Below are 22418 nucleotides of genomic sequence, written 5' to 3'. Positions count from 1 at the left end.
CTGAAATTATGCTTTTCATAAAGGAGCAAAGGATGGCATGCATTTGTTTTCCTTAAGTAAAGTGAGAACTTAAGTACTATGACTACAGGAGGATTGTGGCTGAAATAGACTGATGATGACTTTTTTCTCTGTTGTCTTGAACAGGGGAGTATTCGGGAAACAGGGTTATCAATGTCAAGGTAAGAAAACATTTTAAAAACTACGTTTAATCTTGTTCCTATGTTAAAAACTGATTATACTAAGAGGAGACAGATACATTTCATTAATATTGTGATAAATAACTCTGCAGGTCAAATGAGACCCCCTATAGAATTGCAAATTTTAATGTGGTTTAAATTTTGGCTATGTTTTAGATAGCATAGAAGGAATATTTTTATTTCTAAAGCTGAGATACCTAATAAAGTTTGTTTAAAGTTTTGCCTCTGCAATAACATGAAAACACTGAAAGGTAATGCCATATTGTGAGCAGTACCTTAAATCTTGAAGCTAAATTTTTCTTTTACAACCCTGTTGTTAATAGGGGTGAGAAATGGCACAGTGTTGTCTCTTAACCTACATAGGGAATAGAAGCTATTACCCCAGTTGCTTTTTGATTTTCTAATTTTAAAAAATGTGAGAAATGTTCAAAGTTAATATGTTAATAATATTGTAAGTTATTATGAATTAAATTTATTTTGATTTTCACAATTCTAAGATAAAACCAATTTACTAGTGTTCCAAATGGGAGGAGTTAAAGAAGGTTCTTACTCATATTTAGCCAGACTGGATTGGTTTGTCTTTTATTTGGACTACCTTTGTTGGCTTGAGCATCATCACACAATACATAGGGTACCTATCTTCTTGATTTGCACTCTACAGATGATTGGTAAAATAGCACTACCTATCCTAGCCTCCATGTCAGTAAGGAAATCCTGCCTTCTCTTCTGGAGAAGGTGAGGTAAGAACATTCTTTCCTTTAGAATGGTATAGGACATACTCTTGGATATAATTTTCACTTTAACATGTATGAGCAATTCTATTGGGTTCTCAAATTTAGAAAAATAGAATATATAATCAATATGACTTTAATTGACTTTATGCTATTAATCTTAGTCCCAAATGAGAACATAGTTCACATATAAGAATTGATATTACTTTTTGGTCCCTCTCCAGCACAGGGACATGTCCTGCAGTCAACTCTGATCTGTCTTATGCTTTTAGTGCCAGGATATTTGATGGACTGATTCTCAGTGGGCCACTTGTTGTTGAAAGAACAGGAAAGAATGTTGATCAGGAGATATGAAGACCCCAATATGTTCACATCTTGTTAAGGGACATAAAACCAAATACTTGGTTTGAGAAGGGTATACCATGCTAACACTAATCAATAGACAAGGCTGACTTCAGAACTAAGAGGCATTATGTAATGATAAAGGGGCCCGTTTTTCAAGAAGACCTAATACTCCCTAACATGTAGGCACCTAACAATAGAGAGTCAAAATATCAGAGGCAAAAACTGATAGAACTGTGAGGGTATATAGACAAATCTTTTGTTACAGTTGGAGACTTCAATATCTCAGTAGCTGATAGGTCCAGCAGGCAGAAAATCTGTAAGGATATCACAGTTTGATTAAATTGACATTTATAGACTACCTCACCTAACAATAGCAGAATACACATTGTTCTCAAGCTCGCAAGGAATATTTATCAATATAGACCATATTCTGGCCCATGATATAAGCCTTAACAAATTTAAAAGAATAGAAGTCATAAAGGAATAGAATCATAAAACGTTTCTTTTCAGACCACAGTGGAATTAAAGTACACGTGAATCACAGAAAGATAGCTGGAAAGTGGAAAGCCCCCCAAATATTTAGAGATTAAACAACACATTTGAAATAACACACGGATAAAAGAAGACTCAAGAAAAATAATAAATGTTTCAAACCAAATGAAAATAAAAGTACATTTTATCAAAATTTTGGGATGCAGCAAAGGCAGTACTCAGAGGAAAGTTTATAGCATTAAATGCATACATTAAAAAGGAAGGACCTAAAATCAGTATCTAAGTTTTCGTCTTTAAGGAAATTAGATAAAGGAGAGAAGCTTAAAGTAAGCAGAAGAAATAAGATTAAAGCATAAATCAGTAAAATTGAAATTAGGGAAACGATAGAGAAAATCCACCAAATAATAAGCTGATTCTTTAAAAAAGTTCAATAAAATTGGTAAACTTCTAGCCAAGCTAATGACAAAAATAACCAAACCTCAGATGCTTGAGAATATAAGATTTTTCTATGTGAGGGATGGTTTTGAGATCCCCTCATCTAAAAAGGCAAATTCTCTGGGAACTTTCAATTTGGTTCTCCTGCAAATTAAGCCTGCTGAAAGCTAGATTTGTTTTAAAGTATATTACTATTTGCTGACATGTCATCAGTGTTTATGTACTTAATCCTAAAAACCTCTACATGTCTTGAAAGATCTAAAAAAATAACATGTATTTTCATACTGCTCCACTGTAATTGCTCATCTTTTAATGGCAAACTGAACTCTGTCTGCCCTATGTCAGTTATCCAGATGGAAATGGGGGAAAAAATGTTTGAAAGTTCTAAGTATTCAAATAGTTGATTGAGTCATTCTGCAAATATTTAATGAGTGCCTACTTTGTTCAAGGCATCATGCTGCCTGGGAAGTCTAAGGCCATTGGAGGCTATGTGTGGAAGAGTTGACACTGGGGGGCAGGCTAAGGGTTGTAAGAGAACCAAGGAGAGAGAGATAGTTTGGTCTAGAAGGGGCACCAAGGGTAGTATATTTTCATGGAAGAGACATTTCTCAAGTGTGTCTTATCATAAACATAAGTAGTTAGACAATAGACAAAGAGAATGTCCTAGGGATTGAGTAAGACACGGTCAGTGTGTGGGGAAGAGCAAAGGCTTACTCCAGGAAGAGCAGCCAGTCTAGTTTCTCCAGGAACAAAGAGTGCCCAGAAAAGAAAGGTAACAGGAAGCTTGGGGTAGCTTCCAGAAGGCCTGAAACCCACCTGGGAAACTTGAACTCAACTCACTGGCCGCGAGAGGCTATTGAAGGTTTAGATCGTGGGGCAAGGTGACCAGGATTATATCGTGAGAGGATTCCTGTGGTGGTGAGTGCAGGTGTTATTAAAGACAGAAAGGATGAAGTAGGCTCAAGATGTGAGTGCGAATAGTTTGGATGTGAGCAGAGGCATGAGTTAGGGTAATGGTATTGATTATGGGAGGGGTGGGTGCCCTGGATGCCCGTGTGTGGGCCAGACACCCAAATCAAGTCACCTTGGCATGGTGTAGCCCTTGTTGACTCTGTTAGGACTGGCTGACCGTGAGGCTCTAATGAATGTGTAACCATGCATTTAATTCCCTAGTGTGCACCTGTGTTGTCCATAAACGCTGCCATCATCTAATTGTTACAGCCTGCACTTGCCAGAACAATATTAACAAAATGGATTCAAAGGTAAGAAGATCGTAGTTTGCTAATTAAGTGCCTGCACAAGCTTATTTGCACATCAATTCTATTCTCTCTCTTCTCTCTCTCTCTCTCTCTCTCTCTCTCTCTCTATTTTTCTCACTCCATCCCTTTTCCACTTCCCTTCCACACTCCTTGAAGTGAATGGTGGTATCAGAATTGAATTTTCTCTCCTTTTTATATTATGGTATTTTTATTTCTCTGCTTGTGTAGCATGACCTGTCCTTGAGTTGATCCCATTAGTGACCAGCTGGTCACAAGCTCTCAGCATCAGTTTTTTCTAATTTGGAGAGAGTTTTGGAGGGCTTAAAAGATCCCTGAGGTTGGCATCAAATTACTAGTATTTGAATGCAGAATCCAGCCTCTGCCAGCTAACCTCTCTGTCAGCCTCAGTCTTAAAATGTGATCTCTATTTCCTTCACATGACTTTTGTGAGGCTTACGCAAGATAGAACTGATGTGAAAAGTATTTGTTAACTCTCAGTTGTGCCTCCTCAATAAGGTGACTGTTAGCCCCCTCCGGTGTCTTCCAAAATTTCAGGGAGGATGCGCTTCTATATATAAAGGCTTGAATCTTGTTCTTGTCACTCACATTGCATTCAGCCGGGCTGGGCACAATCTAAATGTGGGGATAGAAAGCAGATGGAGTACTGCTGACAGTGAGTGGTGGATTTGCAGACGCATGAGAGAGTCTGACTTTGAGCTCAGTATTGCTTGCAGCACACAGATAGGATGACTGCTCAAGAGCACGTGCAGAGGTACGTGCTACTGCTTTTATGAGAAAGAGACCAGCAAAGTTTCAAGAGGAGTTATAATTGCTGCACTCCTTGTCACATGTGAATCTGCTGTTGTTTCGAATTGTGACATAGGGATGCCTGGGTGGCTCAGCGGTTGAGCGCATCTGCCTTTGGCTCAGGGCATGATCCTGGAGTACCAGGATCGAGTCCCACATCGGGCTCCCTGCATGGAGCCTGCTTTTCCCTCTGCCTATGTCTCTGCCTTTCTCTTTCTGTGTCTCTCATGACTAAATATATAAAGTCTTTAAAAACAAACAAACAAAACCAAATTGTGACATAGACCATAGAGCATATGCCTAGTCTGATTATGTGCTGGAAGCAGTTGAGATTAAAGCAGGATCTTTGCACTCAGATTGTAAAATGCAAATGCTGGGCAAAGCCATTAGGAAGCCACTAGAGTGTCACCATAGAATGAATTCCTTCTGTGGTTCCATGCCCTTTGGATGCCATCCTCTCCTCCCAGGTCCCCACCAATACAATATCTGGAAAAGCCGGTGGTGTTAGCAAGTGTATTTGGTCTATAAGATACCTGTTTAATCCTGAAGTTAAAAGGTTCTAGGAAATAGACATGGGTGTGAGGGAGTTGTCAAGGAGAGAAATACAGCCTGAATATAAAGATGATAAAAAGGTCATTTATCACCATTTATCTCCCCAAATGGTGAACCATCTGATGCACACTACACCCCTTCTTTTTAGTCTTATTGGTTAGAAAATGTGCTCAGCCTGGCGAGGAAGGCCTGAGTACAGTGAAATAATCTACCTAGCTCAGGTGTCATGGTAACACTTTGCGTTTGGGGGCCTCCTGTTACAGTTTCTACAAAAGATGTTGGTGTGGCATTCTAGCTCTTGTGCTTCTATTTCCCTTTTACAGATTGCTGAACAGAGGTTCGGAATCAACATCCCACACAAGTTCAGTATTCACAACTACAAAGTACCAACGTTCTGCGATCACTGTGGCTCGCTGCTCTGGGGGATAATGCGACAAGGACTTCAGTGTAAAAGTGAGATGCTAGGGTGCTGGGTACCCACTTCATGAAAGCACCAAACTACAAGCTTTCAGAATCCTATAGGTTCAGCCTCTGACCTAGGATCGATGGTTTAAGGCACTTTGTGAATTATATCTTAGTAGTCTGTGCTTATGTGTTCCTGGTCAGGCATGTAAAGAGAGCTACATCTGGTCTAAAAGATTTCCTAAATGTCTATTCAGCCAGTTGTTAAACTCAGTGTTCTGTGTAGCTGGCTGTCATCTGTTTAGTGCTTAGGGCCTGCTAGTTGTTGCATATTTTAATAGATATTTGAAAGAGGGAAAAATGGGATCTTGGTCAGAAACGGAAGGTGGTAGGAGGTGAGGTGGCCGAAGGAGAGGCTTCGGTTATGAGTAAGAACCAGCAGGAGAGTAGGTCCAGCGACCTCACCAGAAATAAGCAGGAATCGAGTAAAAGCACGAGAAAAGCTGCCCTGGGTCTTTTCCTCAAAGAGGTGGATAGAGATTGGAGAGGTAGGTGGGATGAAGGATGCTTGAGCTTTGGCCATGGACTTGTGCTTCAGTAACTCTGCCCAATGGAGCTTGAGTTGGGAACTTTGGCCTTAGCAAAGGGTCTGAGAGTAAGGTGTGATTCCTGTCCTGTTAGGAGCTGGGGAGTTTCAAGTTGTCTCCCACTGAGTGTTGCCATGACAATCTGGCTGTCATGGGGGTGCAGTCCCCTGCGGAAATACAGGTGAATTTCAGCCTGAAGCTCTAGATAAATCCTGAGTCACTGCGGAAGGCAGAGTTGATGTCATTGCAGGCAGACAACTTCCATCAAGTGTCTGGACTCACCAAGCCTGCTCTGCCAACATAGAGGGACTAGTCACCTGTCTTTAGGAGAGACAAATTTTAAAAATATCTTTAGAATGTCATTTAATAATTCTTTTTTCCTAGAAACATGAAATAATTCTTTTTCAACCAAAACAGCAACCAGCTCATGTGTAGCTTTGGTTCAGGCACTGCTTGATCTGAAGTTGGATGGTCACCCCTAGGTGTGGGTTTCATTGCAAAAGTCACTTTCTGCTTTTGTATAGTTGTTGCTGTCACGCAGGGCCAGGCGTGGGGCTCATCTGCATTGTTCTTGTCCCTCGTGGCCTGAGGGTAGCACACACACAATGATCCATCTCCTGTAATTTTTGCTTTTATTGTCACATGGTCCTTTAGAGAGGGCACTGCAGGTGTGCGTCTCTGTACTGGCTTTCACCATGAAGCTAATGAAGCTTAAGCCTCAGGGTGCCTTCCCTGCAAGGGTATCTTCCAGAACTCTCCACTTGATTGGATATTCTTTCTCTTAAAGAGAGCACCCTAAATTACATAAATCCAGACCCCACAGAGCCTGGATCTGTGCCTGCTTCCAACGATGGGTTGACATTCCTGATGCAGGAATATGTTGCCTGCGGTTTGAGTTCTGCCTCCCAATCAGCAGGGCCCCAGTAAAGAAACTGTGTCAGAACTTTCTGCTGATTAGACCTTGGGTCCCTTCATCCTCCCAGGTCAGTTACCTCTGCACCAGGAATTTAGCTTGCTCTTCTCTCCTCTTCCAACTGCCATTTACTTTGACCTTTAAAAAAGTTTCTTCTCTCCCCCATGAAGTAGTTAGAAGCGCAGGCTGCAAGCAGTGAGAACCACAGCCCCACAGGATGCTGTACCCTGTGCTGTGAGGGCCACCCAACCACAACAATATTCAGAAAGAGAGCTTTAGAGGTTTTTCTCTCAGAAACACCGTTTCCATCCTGTCTGAACAGCAATCTATATGTGGCATTTAGATTGCTACCTTTTATTGAGGGATACAGGCAAAAGCATAGAGTCAATTGACATGATGCCTTGTTAATTGATTGAAACTTCACTGGGATGAGCATTTTGATTTCTGTATTGAATCATGCTGTTAAATCGGCTTTGACTACTACGTATCATTTAGATGAATGTCTTTCATCAAGTCACGGTGAAAAAGTGGATTTGAAATTTATTATTTATCAGTGTGCCAGGCTTTCTGCTTCTGCATAAAATGGAAATGGGAAAAATGTCAGAGTTTGTTTGGAGTGTGAATTCAGTTTAATGAGAAGATGGCATTGTGCAGCCTGTACAATTCCTCTGTCATCATCTTTCAGGTTATTAAAGTTCTTTTTTGCAGTGTATGTTGAATATTGCACCTTCCTGAATGTGGATTCTCATCTCTTCCCCCCTCCAGTATGTAAGATGAATGTCCACATTCGATGTCAGGCGAACGTGGCACCTAACTGTGGTGTAAATGCAGTGGAGCTAGCCAAGACCCTGGCAGGAATGGGCCTCCAGCCCGGAAATATTTCTCCAACCTCGGTGAGACTTTGCTTTTTGCAATGTATTGCAATTTAGACGTTGTTCAGATGTGGCAAGTCCGAATGAGTGCATGTGGCATAATCAAAATTCCTAATCTCAGCAAACACAATAAACAAGATTTATTGTATTTTTTAAGAGCATTTTGTTCCACCAAGAAGATTCTGTATACAGTTGTATGACATGAAATAACAAGCATGCAGATATAGCAGGAAGCAGAAGAAGTTTTTTTTTTTGTTTTTGTTTTTTTTTTTTTAAATTAGCTTCCTGTGGTCTGGTACAGCCCTGGAGTCCAGGGCCCTGGGTTTTCCTCTTAGCTGGGGCCCCTGCAGTATAGTTGACTAGCAACTCTGGAGCCTCTGCTTCCTCCCCTCTAACAGGGTTGAACTTGAAGATCTTTGAGGTTCTCCACAGCTCTGGAGTCTAGCTGTTCTGCAGTTTTTGTTTATGGATTGTGAATTTATCTCTCAAGCTCAGCGACAATCAGGAGTTCCTTCCTCTTGGCTCTTGGGAGTGGGTGGGGTTGTCAGTTGCCGTGGGCATGTTTTGTCTTACAGCCTCCCTGAGTCACCTCCACTTGCTGTGACCGTTAGAGCCTCGACTGCTTCCCAGACTCATGTCCTATTGCTGCCTTCCTGGCTGGGCCTGCAGAGCACTGGGAAAGAGCCATGGCTACTGTTGTGGTTTGTGAAAGGTTTAGCTTGATATCCGGTTTAGGAAAATTCTAGACTTAACTGTTAAATATTTCTGGGTACTTAGGAAGGGAAGCACCATCACTGTCACTGTTCTGGGTTATCCAGAAATGTCCATAATCACCGCCCTGTTTCCTTGTTATGGGTTATGGGTAGATTAGGGACTTGGACTGAGATTATATTCCTTTATTTCAGGAAAGTGTTAGCAATGTCTGATGTTTAGCCCATGGATGGACAGGTGGGATGCTGATGCCATGAGGGGGATTTCTAATGCATGGGACAACTGTTCCAAAGGGCATAGATTAAGGAATTCAGCCTGCACCAGGGATCCTAAAATGTAATGAGAATAAGACAGACCAAGTGGCACAATAGGCAGTGCCATTTGTCATTTGTCCCTTGAACCAAGTATCTTTAATGTTATATTTAAAAGTGAAAAAAACAAAATTACCTGTTATTTGACAGTACGACATGAAAAAGAATCTTAAGTCTATCAAAAGAGAAGAATGAGTTAAAACAAAAGATTGAGAAATACTGGCTTAGAGTTTTCTAGCTAATACCAGCCCAACCAGGGGAAGTATTTAAGTGGAGGAAGTGAGATTCAAGCTAGTAAAGTTTTTTTATCTTTGCAATATTTATGATCAGAGATCTGGGGGAGAAACTACTAAAAGCAATTGGATTTTTAAGATGATCCATTTTATATCAATAATAACTGTTTTATTGGATTGAGTAAGTAAAATCCTTGTAGCTTCAAGCAATTGCACAGTTGTTGTTTATTGAAAACATTGCTTAGAAGTTGTTCCAGATAAGCCGGGGTTTTTCAGCTAAATAGGTCAAGAGCTTCAGAATGTTAGACTTTTGATCTGTTGTCTAGTGGTAGTTTGTCTTATAAATGTCCCACGATGGACATCTGCAAGTCATCTTGCCTTTGTGTAGATCCCTCCCTGTGACAGGGCTTGTACCATTGAGATGGGGTGGGTTACCCACTGAGGAGGCCACACCTACTTCTGGTTCAGTATGGTGAGACTGGAGCTCTCATTGTGCTGGTGATCACCGTTTCTGGAGGGCCAGTTGACAGTGTATCAGAAGTCTTCAAGATTTACATTTTGTACCAAAAGATTGCATTTCCAGAAAGCTAAGAAAATAGATAATGCTCATGATCATGATGATAATGACAGCAGCTCAGCTCATGTGTATTGAATGTGCCAGGCACCAATCTAAGTGCTTTATGTGCTTTTATTCATTCCTCATAATAATTTGTGTGGCAGAGGCTATAACATCTTCTTTGTTAGAAGAAACTGAGGCACAGAGACAATGGGTAGGTAACTTGCTCAAAGTTACAGGATCAGGTTACTGAGCTGTGATTTGAACCTAGGCAGCTTGCTTGAGCACCTAGATTCTTGATCACCCTGCTTTAAAGATTTGCATGCAAGGATTTTCATGATGGTAGTATTTAAATTGGCCAAAATGGGAGATAACCTATGTTTCTGATAGCAGGGGAATTAATGAATAAACTGTGATATATCCATAAAACAGAATATTGGACAGCCCTTAAAACTCATGTTCTTGAAGGATATGGAAAATACACATGACAAAATGTTAAATGAAAATGTGTGTTATACCTATCAAAAAAAAAGAAAATGTGTGTTATGAAACAACAATTTTATATTTTTTAAAAGTGTAAAGCTAGGTATTTGTGTATGTACAATTGCTTTTATTTTTTTTTTGAAGAGGGCTGATGAGACGTATTTAAAATTTTATCCTTCATACATTAATTCATTATCCTAGTTATATTAATTTTTATTTCTCTTATATAATTTAAAATATTGTGTAATAAATATTGCTTCATTCATTCACATCCTGGTATGGATCCTTGGACAAAATGTGAAAACCGCTCTTTGAATGAAGTGGACACCAGGTGGCGCTCTTGGAATCTGACCATCCTGTGGAAAGCCACTTGTAAGCCACTGGAGGGACCAGGCGTTGGTGTTTTATACATGCCCGTTTGAGTTCACACTGAAACTCTCTGTGGCTTAGATATATTTTAAAATGTTTCTTTCTCAAATGCAGTAAGCACATATCAGGAGCTGGTACTGAGGTAGTTTTGAATGGCAGAACTTTATCACATATCAAGCTGAAATGATCTTTCCCCACCTGTTGTGTTGAGAGTTGAGGCAGCATATAAGGTCTTCTCCATCCATAAATGCTTCATGACCATGCCAATGCTGACTCCATGTTTTCCTACTTCTCTTTGCAGAAGCTCGTTTCCAGGTCAACTCTAAGACGACAGGGGAGGGAAAGCACCAAAGAGGGAAATGGGATCGGAGTTAATTCTTCCAGCCGACTTGGTATCGACAACTTTGAGTTCATCCGAGTGTTGGGGAAGGGGAGCTTCGGGAAGGTGAGTCTTGACGTTAGGTGTCTGGGTTAAAGTAAATATCCTACATGTATGTCATTTGAGTGTGCATGTACATACAGCATGCTCATACTTCCCAAGTTCCAGGCCCTTTCTGTCCCCCATGTGTTCCCACACCCTAAGAATCTCCAGAGTTCTCATGACTGTGCTCCCTTCTCTTGCTTTGCCATAGGTGATGCTTGCAAGAATAAAAGAAACAGGAGAGCTCTATGCTGTGAAGGTGCTGAAGAAGGACGTGATCTTGCAGGATGATGATGTGGAATGCACGATGACGGAAAAAAGGATCCTATCTTTGGCTCGCAACCACCCCTTCCTCACACAGTTGTTCTGCTGCTTTCAAACACCTGTAAGTAGCACTCCCATTTACCACCTCAATGGCCTCATTTCTTAAAGAGATGGGGCAATGAGATGTTGAAGATTTCATAAAGCAATGCATCAAAGTTTTGAGGGATGAACTCTCATTGTAGGGCCATGTGGAGATAACTTCTCATGACCAGTAACTTCTCATGACCTCTGGAAGAAAGTTGAAACCAATGAACTAACTGCTTACTGTCATGTTGTTCTAGAGAAGGATCATCTTGAGGTTGAAAAGGTCTTCGTACATAAGCTTTCTCTAGCAGAGTGAAGGATACAGAAGTCTAAGAACAGAGTAAATGTCATGGACTGCTTATCTTGGTGACTTTGACCTTAGCTTTACTCCTAAATGCTGAACTAGTTATGACCTGGGCACGAAAGTTCAGATCAGGGTTAAGTCCTGAGAAACTTAATTTGTAAAATCTCAAGCCATTGGCTCCTTGCCTCAATCAGGGATCCTTTGCTTGATTTCTGTGAACCGATCCTGGGATTCAAGTCTGTCTATTATGGTACCCAGTTTGGAACACTTTTGGCTGCAGTTAACAGAATACCCAAGAGTCATGTATGTAATAAATAGAAAGGATGGGTTTAGCTCGTTTTACAACCCCTTTTTTCTTGAAGTCTGGCAGTGACAAGGCTAGTGTTGAATTAGTTGTTCAATGACATGGGGCATCTCTTCCCCATGGGGTCTCAAGTTATTTACCATAGTCCTCAACTTCACACCTCATGTGAAGGCATCTGAAGCAGGAAGCATGAGGACAGAGGCACAAAGACATCATGGGCTACTCTCCTTTTATCAAGAGAGAAAAAAATCACCTGCTCACCCATAGCTGCAAAGGATACTGGAAGAGCAAATATCTAGCAAAGATAAGTAGGTTTACCCTGATTGACTCCCACTAATGTTGACTCACCCCCTGGGACATGGCACTCTGCTGTCTCTTTAGCATCAGGCTTGGAACTTGGCTTCTGTCTTCAACAAACAGGAGAGATGGCTCCTGAGAAGGCACCCAGAGAGTCTGCTACAGATGTTTCAGAACCTTCTTGAAGTCAGAAGGCATTTTGGGAAAGAGAACCCGGGACACACTCCTTATCTCTGCTACCATCAGGGCCGTGGGAGGTGTGGTGGGAGGAGAACAGGGACATCCCAGCTGTACTGGGATACTGCAGTGCATTTCTAGGGAAAATAGAACAGCTAAGCTTGGACCAGAAGGGTGAGTTAGAATGATGAGGCAATGAAAATGAAGGTGAACGTTCCATCTAGAGGAGCAGCACCTGCACAGGTGTAGCGGTTAGTGAATGTGTGAGGTGTAAATAAAGCTCAGCATGCTTGAAGAATGGAGGCTTGCCTGGGGGTGGTTGTGGAGAGAACTGTTGGGGCAGAGGTGCCTGGGCCCAGCTGTGAAGGGCCTTGAAGGCTCTGTTAAGGAGCTGAGATTTTAGTCTAAGAGCAAACGTAAGAAATTTAAGCAGAGGAATGACATCAGATTGTATTTTTTAACTATGAAAAAAAGCTAACTTTCTGCAATGGGTGATAGAAGCATTCTCTAAATATCCATATCCTTTTTCTGAAAGAAACAGTTACTACTAATTTGATGCGTAGCCTTTTGAAAAAAATTTATTTTACTTTTTTTTAAAGATTTTATTTATTTATTCATGAAAGACGCAGAGAGAGAGAGAGAGAGAGAGAGAGAGAGAGAGTCAGAGATGTAGGCAGAGGGAGACGCAGGCTCCAGGCAGGGAGCCTTATATGAGACTCAATCCTGAGACCGCGGATCACGCCCTGAGCCAGGGACAGGTGCTCAACTGCTGAGCCATGCAGGCGTCCCTTGAAAAGTTTTTTAAAACATGAAAACATACACCCATAAACATATATGCATCTGTATTTTCTTAAAAACATAAGTGGTAGTATACATCACCTTCTACATCACATTCTACACCTTATTTTTTTAATGTAATAATATATCTTGGAGATTGTGTCATTTGTATATATCTAGCTGCCTCGTTTTTAAAAATAGCTGCATAGTATTCCATTTTAAGACCATGACACAATTTATTTAACTTGTTTCCTATTGTTATGTATTTAGGTTGTACCTACTCTTTTATTCCAATCAATGTTGCGTTGAGTCCCCTTGTATATTTACATATTGTTCTATTATTTTTATATGACACGCAACCGGAAGTGGTATTGCCTGGCCTGTGCTATGTGCATTGAAAATTGTGACTGAGTCCAATCAGCTTCTGTCCCATAGCAGTTAAAGATAGCTAACATTTTATCACCTGTATGCCAGGCACTGTCCTAAGTGTCTGAGCATTTTCTCATTAAATCCTTAGAGTAGCCCCAGTAAGTTAGCACCACTCCCATTTTCTGGATAAGAAGATTGAGGCCTAAAGAAATTTAACTTCTAAGAGACAGAGGTTTTGACCCCAGGAAGTCTGACTGTAGAGCCCAGACTCTTCTCTCTTGCTTGCCCGTATTTCTAAATTCAGATTTCCAAGCCATGTGTGAGGCCTCTTTCCCGCACTATCCCATCATACCATGCAACCTATCATGTCAGTGATTGGAGAGATTTGAAAAATGGTTTCTTCAGAGTTCTCATTGGCATACTTCTGAGTGAGGCTGAGCATTCACAGGTGTTTAAGCAGCTTGCTCTTTCTTTTTTATTTTTTTTTTAAGATTTTGTTTGTTTATTCATGAGAGACACAGAAAGAGAGGCAGAGACACAGGCAGAGGGAGAAGCAAGCCCCCTGCAGGGAGCCTGTTGGGGGACTCAATCCTGGGATTCCTCCCCTCCCCGCCCCCCATCATGACCTGAGCCACCCAGGTGTCCCAGTTTAAGTGTCTCTTAAACGAAGAGCACATCTATGCTGTTAAGGACCACTTGCAGCCTGAAGAAGGGGCAGGCTGGGGAAGGCTAGGAGCTGGGCAACATGAGGATGTACTACATGCATCTGGGAAGGAGCTGGGGCATCTGCTAATGGCTTCATAGGTCCTGGTTGCCCCTGCACTCCTTTCTCCTCATGGTCTGGACTCCAGGGGGCCATATGCTCCGAGTCTCACCTTGGTTCATTTAAAGGGCCCCAAAGCCCACACTACCCCTGCTGCCTTGCCTGATTCTGGACTGCCCATCTCTGCACTCCAGGGTTCCTTTGGAGCTCTGGTCTCTGTTTCCTGTAGAATACTTGAAATTCAATTTCCTGTGCTCTGTGCTTTCTTTGCCTACAGAAGGCCCTCCGCCAGCCTCACTTTCTCATCCAGCTCTTATCTCAGAGGGGAATGGGGTAGCAGCTGAGGCTTGAAAACACCTTTGTCAAGAGGGTTGATACCATTGCTTGATACCAGTTGTCTGCCTGCATTTCAAGATTGAGCCTCAGGATTATACCATGAATCAGGCAGCCAGACAGGGTTACACTCAGATCATCTGTTCAGGGCCTGAGCCAAAGAGTGGATGGTTTTCTGTGACATTAAGTTAGATGATCCTTACTGGCTGATAACCTTTGAATCAGACCATTGACAGGCAGTTAGTGAACTTAGTCTGGTAGTGCAGTGGCTGTTGTTTCAAGGTACTCTAATGAAAAAATAAAGAACTATCTCACACTGAACTCCAGAGGACTTTTGCCTGCAAAAGGAAATCCCCATGATTCTGTAGAACAGTCTGAGGTCACCACAATTAGATTGTATTATGGTAGAGTAGAACAAGACCTAAACCCGGAATAGATTGAGAGCCCTATGAAAGTAGCATAAGCAGTGCAGAGTTTTCTAGAAAAATATGAATTATACCATATAACAAATTATTATTATGAATTATTACCATATAACAAGTTATTATTATCATTTACCATATAACAAATACAACACAATTTCCACAGCGTTTAGCAGGTGTTAAGCGCCGGCTCACCTTTCCCTAGCGGTAGTTTCATGTGCGGCCACAAGGTGGCGGTCGTTACTGCAAGGTGGTTTTATTTCTCCACCAGCGATAGGAACAGAACTGGGAGTTAGAATTTGTGTTTTTGCAGTAGATGTCTCCAAAGCAAAGGATAAGAGGAATTCTCACCTGCCCTAAGTCTAGATGATAAAGTAGAGGGAACCAACTTAAAGAATCAAGTGAATTTTCTCATGCTGAACTAGAGATACGCAATTTTCATTTTGATACAGTTTATACCTTCTCTCCGGTTTGCAAAGTATCAGCCTCCATAATATGCATGGCGTTTATTTTCTGTGCATCTGTCAGAAATCCCCAATAACAATCCCCACTTGCTGTTGAAAAACTAACTATACAGAATAGAAAATGTTAATTACAAAAGGAATTACAGCAGTTACATTACTCTGTAGCTGCTACTCTGTTTGGCAGGCCATGGCCTCTAAAATGAGATGCTAATCCGTGTGTTATGCTGAACTGTCAAGGTCGGCATTTAGGAGTGAGCTGAGGTGAGGTATTAGGGTCACACTCAGCTATTTGCAAAGTATCATCTCATTATTCATTATAAAAACCCTTAGAGAACTGTTACTCCTCTCATCCCCAGCCCTGGGGAGTGGGTAACTTGCAGAAGGTCACTTGAACTGTAAGTAGGGGAGACAAGGTTCATCTCTGGGTCAGGCTGACTCTGGAGCCAGCTCTGTGCTGTGACCCACCAGTGCCCATGTCACTTATTCAGCGTCTGCTTCAGCACCTCCCATCTGTCTTGGCTCCCCTCTAGCCTGCTGCTATGGAAGGGGCATTGCCCTTGGACATGGAAGAACCGAGTTCTTCCAACTTTGTTTTCCTCGAGCTGGCATGAGCCTACCTTAAAATACTTTTGAGCTTTAAAGTTCTCATGGTTAAAATGAAAAAGATTGTAGTGAGGACCAAAGGAGAGAAGACAGAAATGCTTTGTACATGGGGAACACTATTCAAAAGTAAGACTCACTGCTGTGATGACCACTTCCTTCTTTACACCAAAGAAAAATGTCCTGGGGTTTCCCAGGGCCAGCACAGACTCCATAGGGAAGGGTAGGAAATACCCCAAAAGTAGGAATTTTGAAGACACGCTTGTTCTTAGCAAAAACAAAAATAAATAAATAAATTTCAAATTAGTGGATAATCTATCAAGTTTGCTTCATAGGATTATGAGCTCATAAATTACTGCCTCCAGTTCTTTCATGATAATGCACGTTACTTGCAAATATATAATTAAATCACCATCCTCATACATTTGCCATAGTATTATAAATCGTAATAGTTTGTGAATAATTTGATAATCTGGATCAGGATTCATAAAAATGTTCATACTCTGACATCTGATTTTATTTCTGAAACTAGCCTAAATAATAAAATAAATGTTACACATAAAGATGTTTAATTTTCGGTGTGCTATTTATAATAGGAAAATATCGGGAACAACTTCAGCATTCAGCAGTAGGATTTGACTGTTAAATAATAGACCATTGGATGGAGATTTTCAGCCAGTAAAGTGGTAACGAATACTACACTGTGGAACGATACGGTGTTAGACACCGTCATAAGCACCTAACATGTAGTATTTGCTGCTTGCATTTTTTACAACAGCCCTTTAGAACAGGTGCGATTATTATCTTCATTTTGCTGAGTTGATAAAGCGCTGAGGAGTTAAGTCACTTGCTTAAAATCTGATACAGTAAATGGTGGAACTAGGAAGTTAGAGCCCAGGAAATAATACAGGATTTATGAGGATTAGTGGCATGTATCCATATCAGGTTCTGTCCAAGACGGTGAATTGGCAAACCTAGCCCATCCAAAAAAAGCCTGGAAGGAAATTTTGCCAAATAAACTGCCAGGGGATGACGAAGGTAGTGACAAGATGGATGGTTTTTCTTCTTTGTTCTATTTGCTGGTTTTGGTAGTGAGACTATATTTCTTTAACAATGGGGGTGGGGAGGAGTGAGGCTTTGCTAAGCCAGGGTGGAGGAGGGGAGGGTCCCTGTTGGGGGGCAGGCCTAGTGATCACAGCCTGCCCTGCTCTTCCAGGTTAAATTCACTTCACAGTCCTTTCATCTTCATCAGTGGCTCTTGTGTCAGCAGCTGAGCCTCCTGGCATTTACAGCCTGGAATCCAGGCCTCCCTTCCCCCCACCCCTCCCCCACCTGCAGCTCAGGGAGGGGGGGTTTGGGGGGTGCTGTCCACTGGCTGTCCTCCTGGAGCCTCAGCTGAGTGTGGAGGGAGGGAAGAACAAAGACAGGGCAGTAGCAGGAGGGGGAGTGGCAAAGTAAATACTGGTCAGATGCTTTAGTCTTTGTTCAGAGACCCAGTTTATTGAGGCAAAAATTTCCATTTCGAAGACATAAGACACACTGTGTCTGGTGCCCAAGAACTGCCTGTCATCTGCAGGACCCAGGCCCAGGTCAGAGAGATGAGCCATGGCGGAGCCTCTCTTTTTGGGAATGTTCCAGTGTGTGTTTGCAGTCTGCCTTCAGGTGGGCCCCAGAATGCACGGTCCCTTCCTTTACAGGGACAGAAGCCTGGTGTTCTGGAGTTCTACCCCCAGCCAGCCTCTGCCCATCCGTCTTTCCTCAGGACATCTGGGCTGCTGCGGAGGGCTGGGGGAGGGGAGTCCTCAGGGTGTCAGCCTGCCCAGGTTGTCCACAAAGCAGTGCAGCTGGAGTACTGGCAGGGACATAGCTTTCCAGAGGAAGCCACTCCTCAAATGGTGGTCAGAAATCCTACTTCCCAAGGCGCAGGTACCAGGTAATCCTGCATACTGAACACCGTCTATTTAGACAACTGCTATGCAGTGATTCTGGTATACTTAAGTCATCCATAAAACATATGATGAAAATCACCTGGTAACATGAGTCCGCGGGAATATTACTCTCTGTATTTTCTCCATTGCTGCTGTATGAGATATCAGTAAAGGAGTGTGTGTGTGTGTGTATACATACGAGAGCACATGCATGAGAGACAGACAGAAAGACAGACAGATGAGATAGCAGGTCATATGGCTCTGTAATGAATCTTACTGTATTACATCAGGCAGGTGACTGACAGCACTGCTACCTTCGGTGTCAGAACCCTAAGTTCTACTTCTGGCTTAACTCATAGGCCCCTGTTTTTAGGAAGATCCTTGCATTTGACTTTTTTTCCCCCCCATATAAGCCCCTCCACCTGAATCTGTTTTTCTGTCATGGACCTATTGGTCCAGAGAGTGACCCTACACTTAGCTTCACATGCGTGGTGGGTGGGAGGCTTACAGCCTGCTATGTGGCACTCCCATAACACCCCACAGCCTCACATGGCCTCCCATAGTCCCCTAAAGCCCCCCCAGAGCTCCCCAAAGCCCCTCCACTGCACTCCATAGCCCCGTGCAGCCCTGCACCACCCCCCCCACAGCCCTCCACCCCCCCCACAGCCTTCCACCACCACCTACAGCCCTCCACAGCCCCGCAAGCCCTCCTACAGCCCCCTATGGTCCCCCATGGCTCCCCACAGTCCCCCATAACCCTCCACAGCCCTGTACAGCCGTCTATGGCCCCCCACAGCCCCACATAATCCTCCATAGCCCCCTGCGGCCCCCCCATAGCTCCCCATAGCCCTCTGCAGCCTCCTATAGCCCTACACAGCCCCCCATGGCCCCCCCACAGCCCTCCATAGCCCCCCACAGCCCCCGATGGCCCCCCCCACAGCCCTCCACAGCCCCCTATGGCCCCCCATAGCCCTGCACAGCCCCTCACAGCCCCCTATGGCCCCCCGCAGCCCTCCACAGCCTCCCACAGCCCCCCATGGCTCCCCACAGCCCCCCACAGCTCCCCATAGCCCCCTCACAGCCCTGATGCAGTCTAGTCTCTCCAGTTCTCTTTCCCTTTCCTGAGTGTGTAGTGGGTATTTGGCAGCAGTCACCAGCCTGTTCATCTGCTGAGCTGCTGCCAGAGACTGGCCTAGGGGAAGAGAAGGCACACTGGGCCCCTGGAGCGGCATTACCCGTGGTACCCTGAGTTACAGTGACATTCTGGGTAGGGGAAGAGACCCAGTGACAGTGGCTAGGGGAGGAGAGGGGAACGCACAGCCAAAAAAGCTAGAAAAGACAAGGGTTCTGAAGAGGCCTCTGTTAATGCCTTTAGAGAGCTGGTCATTCTTAGAGCCTGAGTGGTATCTGTTTGGTAGAAAGGATGGGTGAAGAGGAATGGCAGTTACTATTTGTCGTGACCCTTGTGTGCATTCTAGGTGCTTATATTCATTACTGTTGTCTATACAACTGTGCATGTTGGCATTTCATGGTTATCTGTGCAACTAACTATCTCATTTAATACCCAAAACGATCGAGGATGGTGTAGCTGCTATTATCCTAATTTTAAAGATCTGGAAATTGGGAGGTCCAGAGAGGTTGAATAACTTGCCCCTGATCACACAGCAAGCAAGAGACAGACCATGAACAGGTCATCCAACTTAATAATCTATGCCATTAGCTTTAAAATACCTCACATAGAAAGGCCTTCTCCCTGGAATGTGTACAGCCAAGAATAGTATCATTAGGCAGGAATAAAGGCAGTTTTTCACAATATATAGTTCTTCAGCCTTTTATGAAACACCTGAAGATATTTTCTCTTATCTGTTTGGAACTAGGTTTCCTCCTTTCCCTGAGCAATGACTGCCACAAATACTATTTGGTCTGTTTGTGGGTCATTTGTTAAAGTTTGCCTTTGGCTCAGATCTAAATAGAAAATGAGCCAGAACATGGTGTTTCCCAGTTGGGCATGTTCCCAACTTATTAATAGTGTTCCATCTGGGGACAAAATGCACATAGACTATCTCCAGGCCCTGGATTTCCGGGGGCGAGGGTCATTTGGGACCTTTGCTTCTGTCCTCTTAGGCTTTCTGTGGCTAATCAGGGCCTCGTAAATGAATGGGAAATAGGAGAAGCTGGAGTTCATGCTGTTCCTTTGGCTCTCCCTGTTCGGGTAAGACTGCCAGGAGACTTAGTGTGATGGGGCGGGGTGGGGGGCGAAAGAGTTGGCATGCTTTTCGATCTGAGGTTGTTTAGTTGTAAGTGGCCTTGTCGCTGGCCATCATCAACATTGGTGATCTGGAGATCATGTAGACCTGCCACCTCCATGTTTGCTAAGATGGTTCATGGATCATGTGTCCTTTCCTTTATATTTCCAAGACTTGCCTTGGTCAGAATTGGCTCTGTGCCTCCCAATGACTGTTGAAGCTTTGGGGTGGCAAGTGCTTTGTTATAGTTTTCCCTGACTGGGACTGGCCAGACTATATAGGCACTTAGACCTCAACAAGGCCCTGTGTTGGAGCTGTGGGCTGCAAATGCCTGAGTTGGCTCCATGGAGAAGGCAATGGTCCTTTCACCAAATAGTGCAGTGAAAAGTCTATTAGTTCGTGATCACACTGAGTGCTAGCAAGTCCTTTTAATCATCAGTCTGGTGGGGAAGAGAGGATGAATACACATGGAGTAGTGGGGTATGACAAAGGGTGTGGCATAAACATTGTCCTTCTACTACAAAAGGAAAGGTAGTTCAACAAGGACACTAAGCTCTGGGGAGGGGGGTGAGGATGTGCTAGTCTTCCCTCAGAAATGTAACCAGAATGGCTACAAGGCTAGCAAATGAGTGTCTGAGCTTTAAGCAATACCAGGGGGCATCCTGCAGGTGTTTCCCTGGGAAGTCAAATTGACTCTTGCCAGGACTGACTGGAGAGTCAGGCCGGGGCCTAAAGCCCCACCTGAGAGTAGATTCACCCCACCCTGATGACAGAATTGTGCAGTGTAAAAACCTGACCAACTGCTCTGGGTGCAAACCATAGATGGTAATAGATTTTAGTTCTGAAACACTCAAGTTCCCTATAATTATCTTATCACTGGTAAGTGCCCAGTTGTGTCCATCTTTGCTCAGCCCAAGAAACACCTGCCCGGGGCCTCTTATGACTGATCAGCCTCGTCTGTCACTATAGTCTTAGCCCACCTGGAGTATACAGAGCTGCCACTGAAGGTGAGGTGTACCTGAGTGCGTTCGAGGTTTCAGGCTCTGCCATAAGCCCTGAGGATGCAGCAGTGAACAAAACATGTAACAGTCCCTGCCCTGTGGAGCTGGTGTTCTCCTGCACAGTCTGTGGGCCTGAACAGGCTGTTTGTAATGCCAAATCAGCGAGAATCCCTCCTTGGTGGGTTGGTCACAGAAGCAGTTCTGGGATTTCTATATAGAATAGGCTCAGAGTAGCCATGTACTTTGGAAAGCATCTAGGGACATGTCTTTTTTTTCTCTCTCTCTTTTCTTTTCCTTTTTTTTTTTTTTTTTTTTTGAGTATTGTTGGCACACAACTAGTTTCATCAGTTTCAGGTGTACAACATAATGATTCAACAGGTTTATTTATTATGCTATGTTCACTACAAGTATAGCTGCCACTGTTGGTAGGAATGCAAACTAGTGCAGCCACTGTGGAAAAAATTATGGGGGTTCCTCAAAAAATTAAAAATAGAAATGGCATATGATCCAACAAGTCCGCTATTGGGCATATACCCAAAGAAAAGAAAAACATGAACTCAAGATTTAGACACCATCTATGTTGATTGCAGCATCATTTTCGGCAGTGAGATAGGGTACTTGTCTTGAAGCTACATTTGTATTTGAAGCACACCCTGTTTTTACTTGGGTGCAGTGAATTTGAGACCTGGTGAAGATGACTGGGGGAAAGGGTGGCTCAGGGTGTTGCCACTGCCTCTGCTTGGCCAGAGAGCCTGAAGCACAACTGGGCCAGAAGCATGGTAGGAAGGGCAGCAGCCCACTGTACAGCCCACTGCCTCTGTACGGTCACCCTCATCCCGCTGGTTAAACTCTGGTCTCTTCACTGACAGCCCCTGCACGGGGCTGCTGAGATACCCTGCTTCCCCACATTAACCCCCTATGCCATCAACACTGGCTCTGCTCTTGTGCGAGGCTCCTCTTCCTGCCTTCTGTTGTCAGCTGATACCTTGGCTGGGTCTCACCAGCAGACCCTCCCCTCTCTGCTGGAGGGCTTTGGCATGCCCTTGTCTTCCCTTCAGGCCACCCAGGGAGTTCCTGTTTCCTTTCTGTTGGAGGATCCAACTTGTAGTTTATTTGTACTGCAAAAGAGCCTGCTGTATCTCGAGCTCACTCCTGCCCACTTCTTTAGGATGGCCTATAATGATTTATTGCTTAGCTGTTATGAAGGGAGCCTTGGAACTTTTCCCAGAGTCTCTTAATTCCATTCTTATAGTGTATGAGATTTTAAATATTAAAATGATGTAATAGATAATTCCCAACCAAAACAAAGAAGGAAAGTCAGTCCAGCAAGATGGACTCTCCTCTCCCCTCTCCCTGCCCCATACATGTTGTTCCTTTCCTGGGCAGTGGACCCTGGGAAGCTCCTTCAT

The 22418-nt window shown here is 43.4% G+C and overlaps 1 protein-coding gene across 2 annotated transcripts in view; it reads left to right on the top strand.

Moving 5' to 3' along the window:
• PRKCH (protein kinase C eta) overlaps positions 1-22418 on the top strand; it is a 260369-nt gene that overhangs the window by 152290 nt on the left and 85661 nt on the right. For both annotated transcript variants that reach the window (XM_041758255.1, XM_041758254.1), the window contains exons 4-9: positions 145-179; positions 3374-3462; positions 5142-5271; positions 7486-7613; positions 10557-10700; positions 10888-11061. In XM_041758255.1, coding sequence (XP_041614189.1) covers positions 145-179; positions 3374-3462; positions 5142-5271; positions 7486-7613; positions 10557-10700; positions 10888-11061 — 700 coding nt within the window. The remainder of the gene's footprint in view (positions 1-144; positions 180-3373; positions 3463-5141; positions 5272-7485; positions 7614-10556; positions 10701-10887; positions 11062-22418) is intronic.

Source organism: Vulpes lagopus, chromosome 6 (assembly GCF_018345385.1).
Source record: "Vulpes lagopus strain Blue_001 chromosome 6, ASM1834538v1, whole genome shotgun sequence".
In the NCBI taxonomy this organism is placed as follows: Eukaryota; Metazoa; Chordata; class Mammalia; order Carnivora; family Canidae; genus Vulpes; species Vulpes lagopus.
This window is presented reverse-complemented; position numbering and strand designations above follow the sequence as displayed.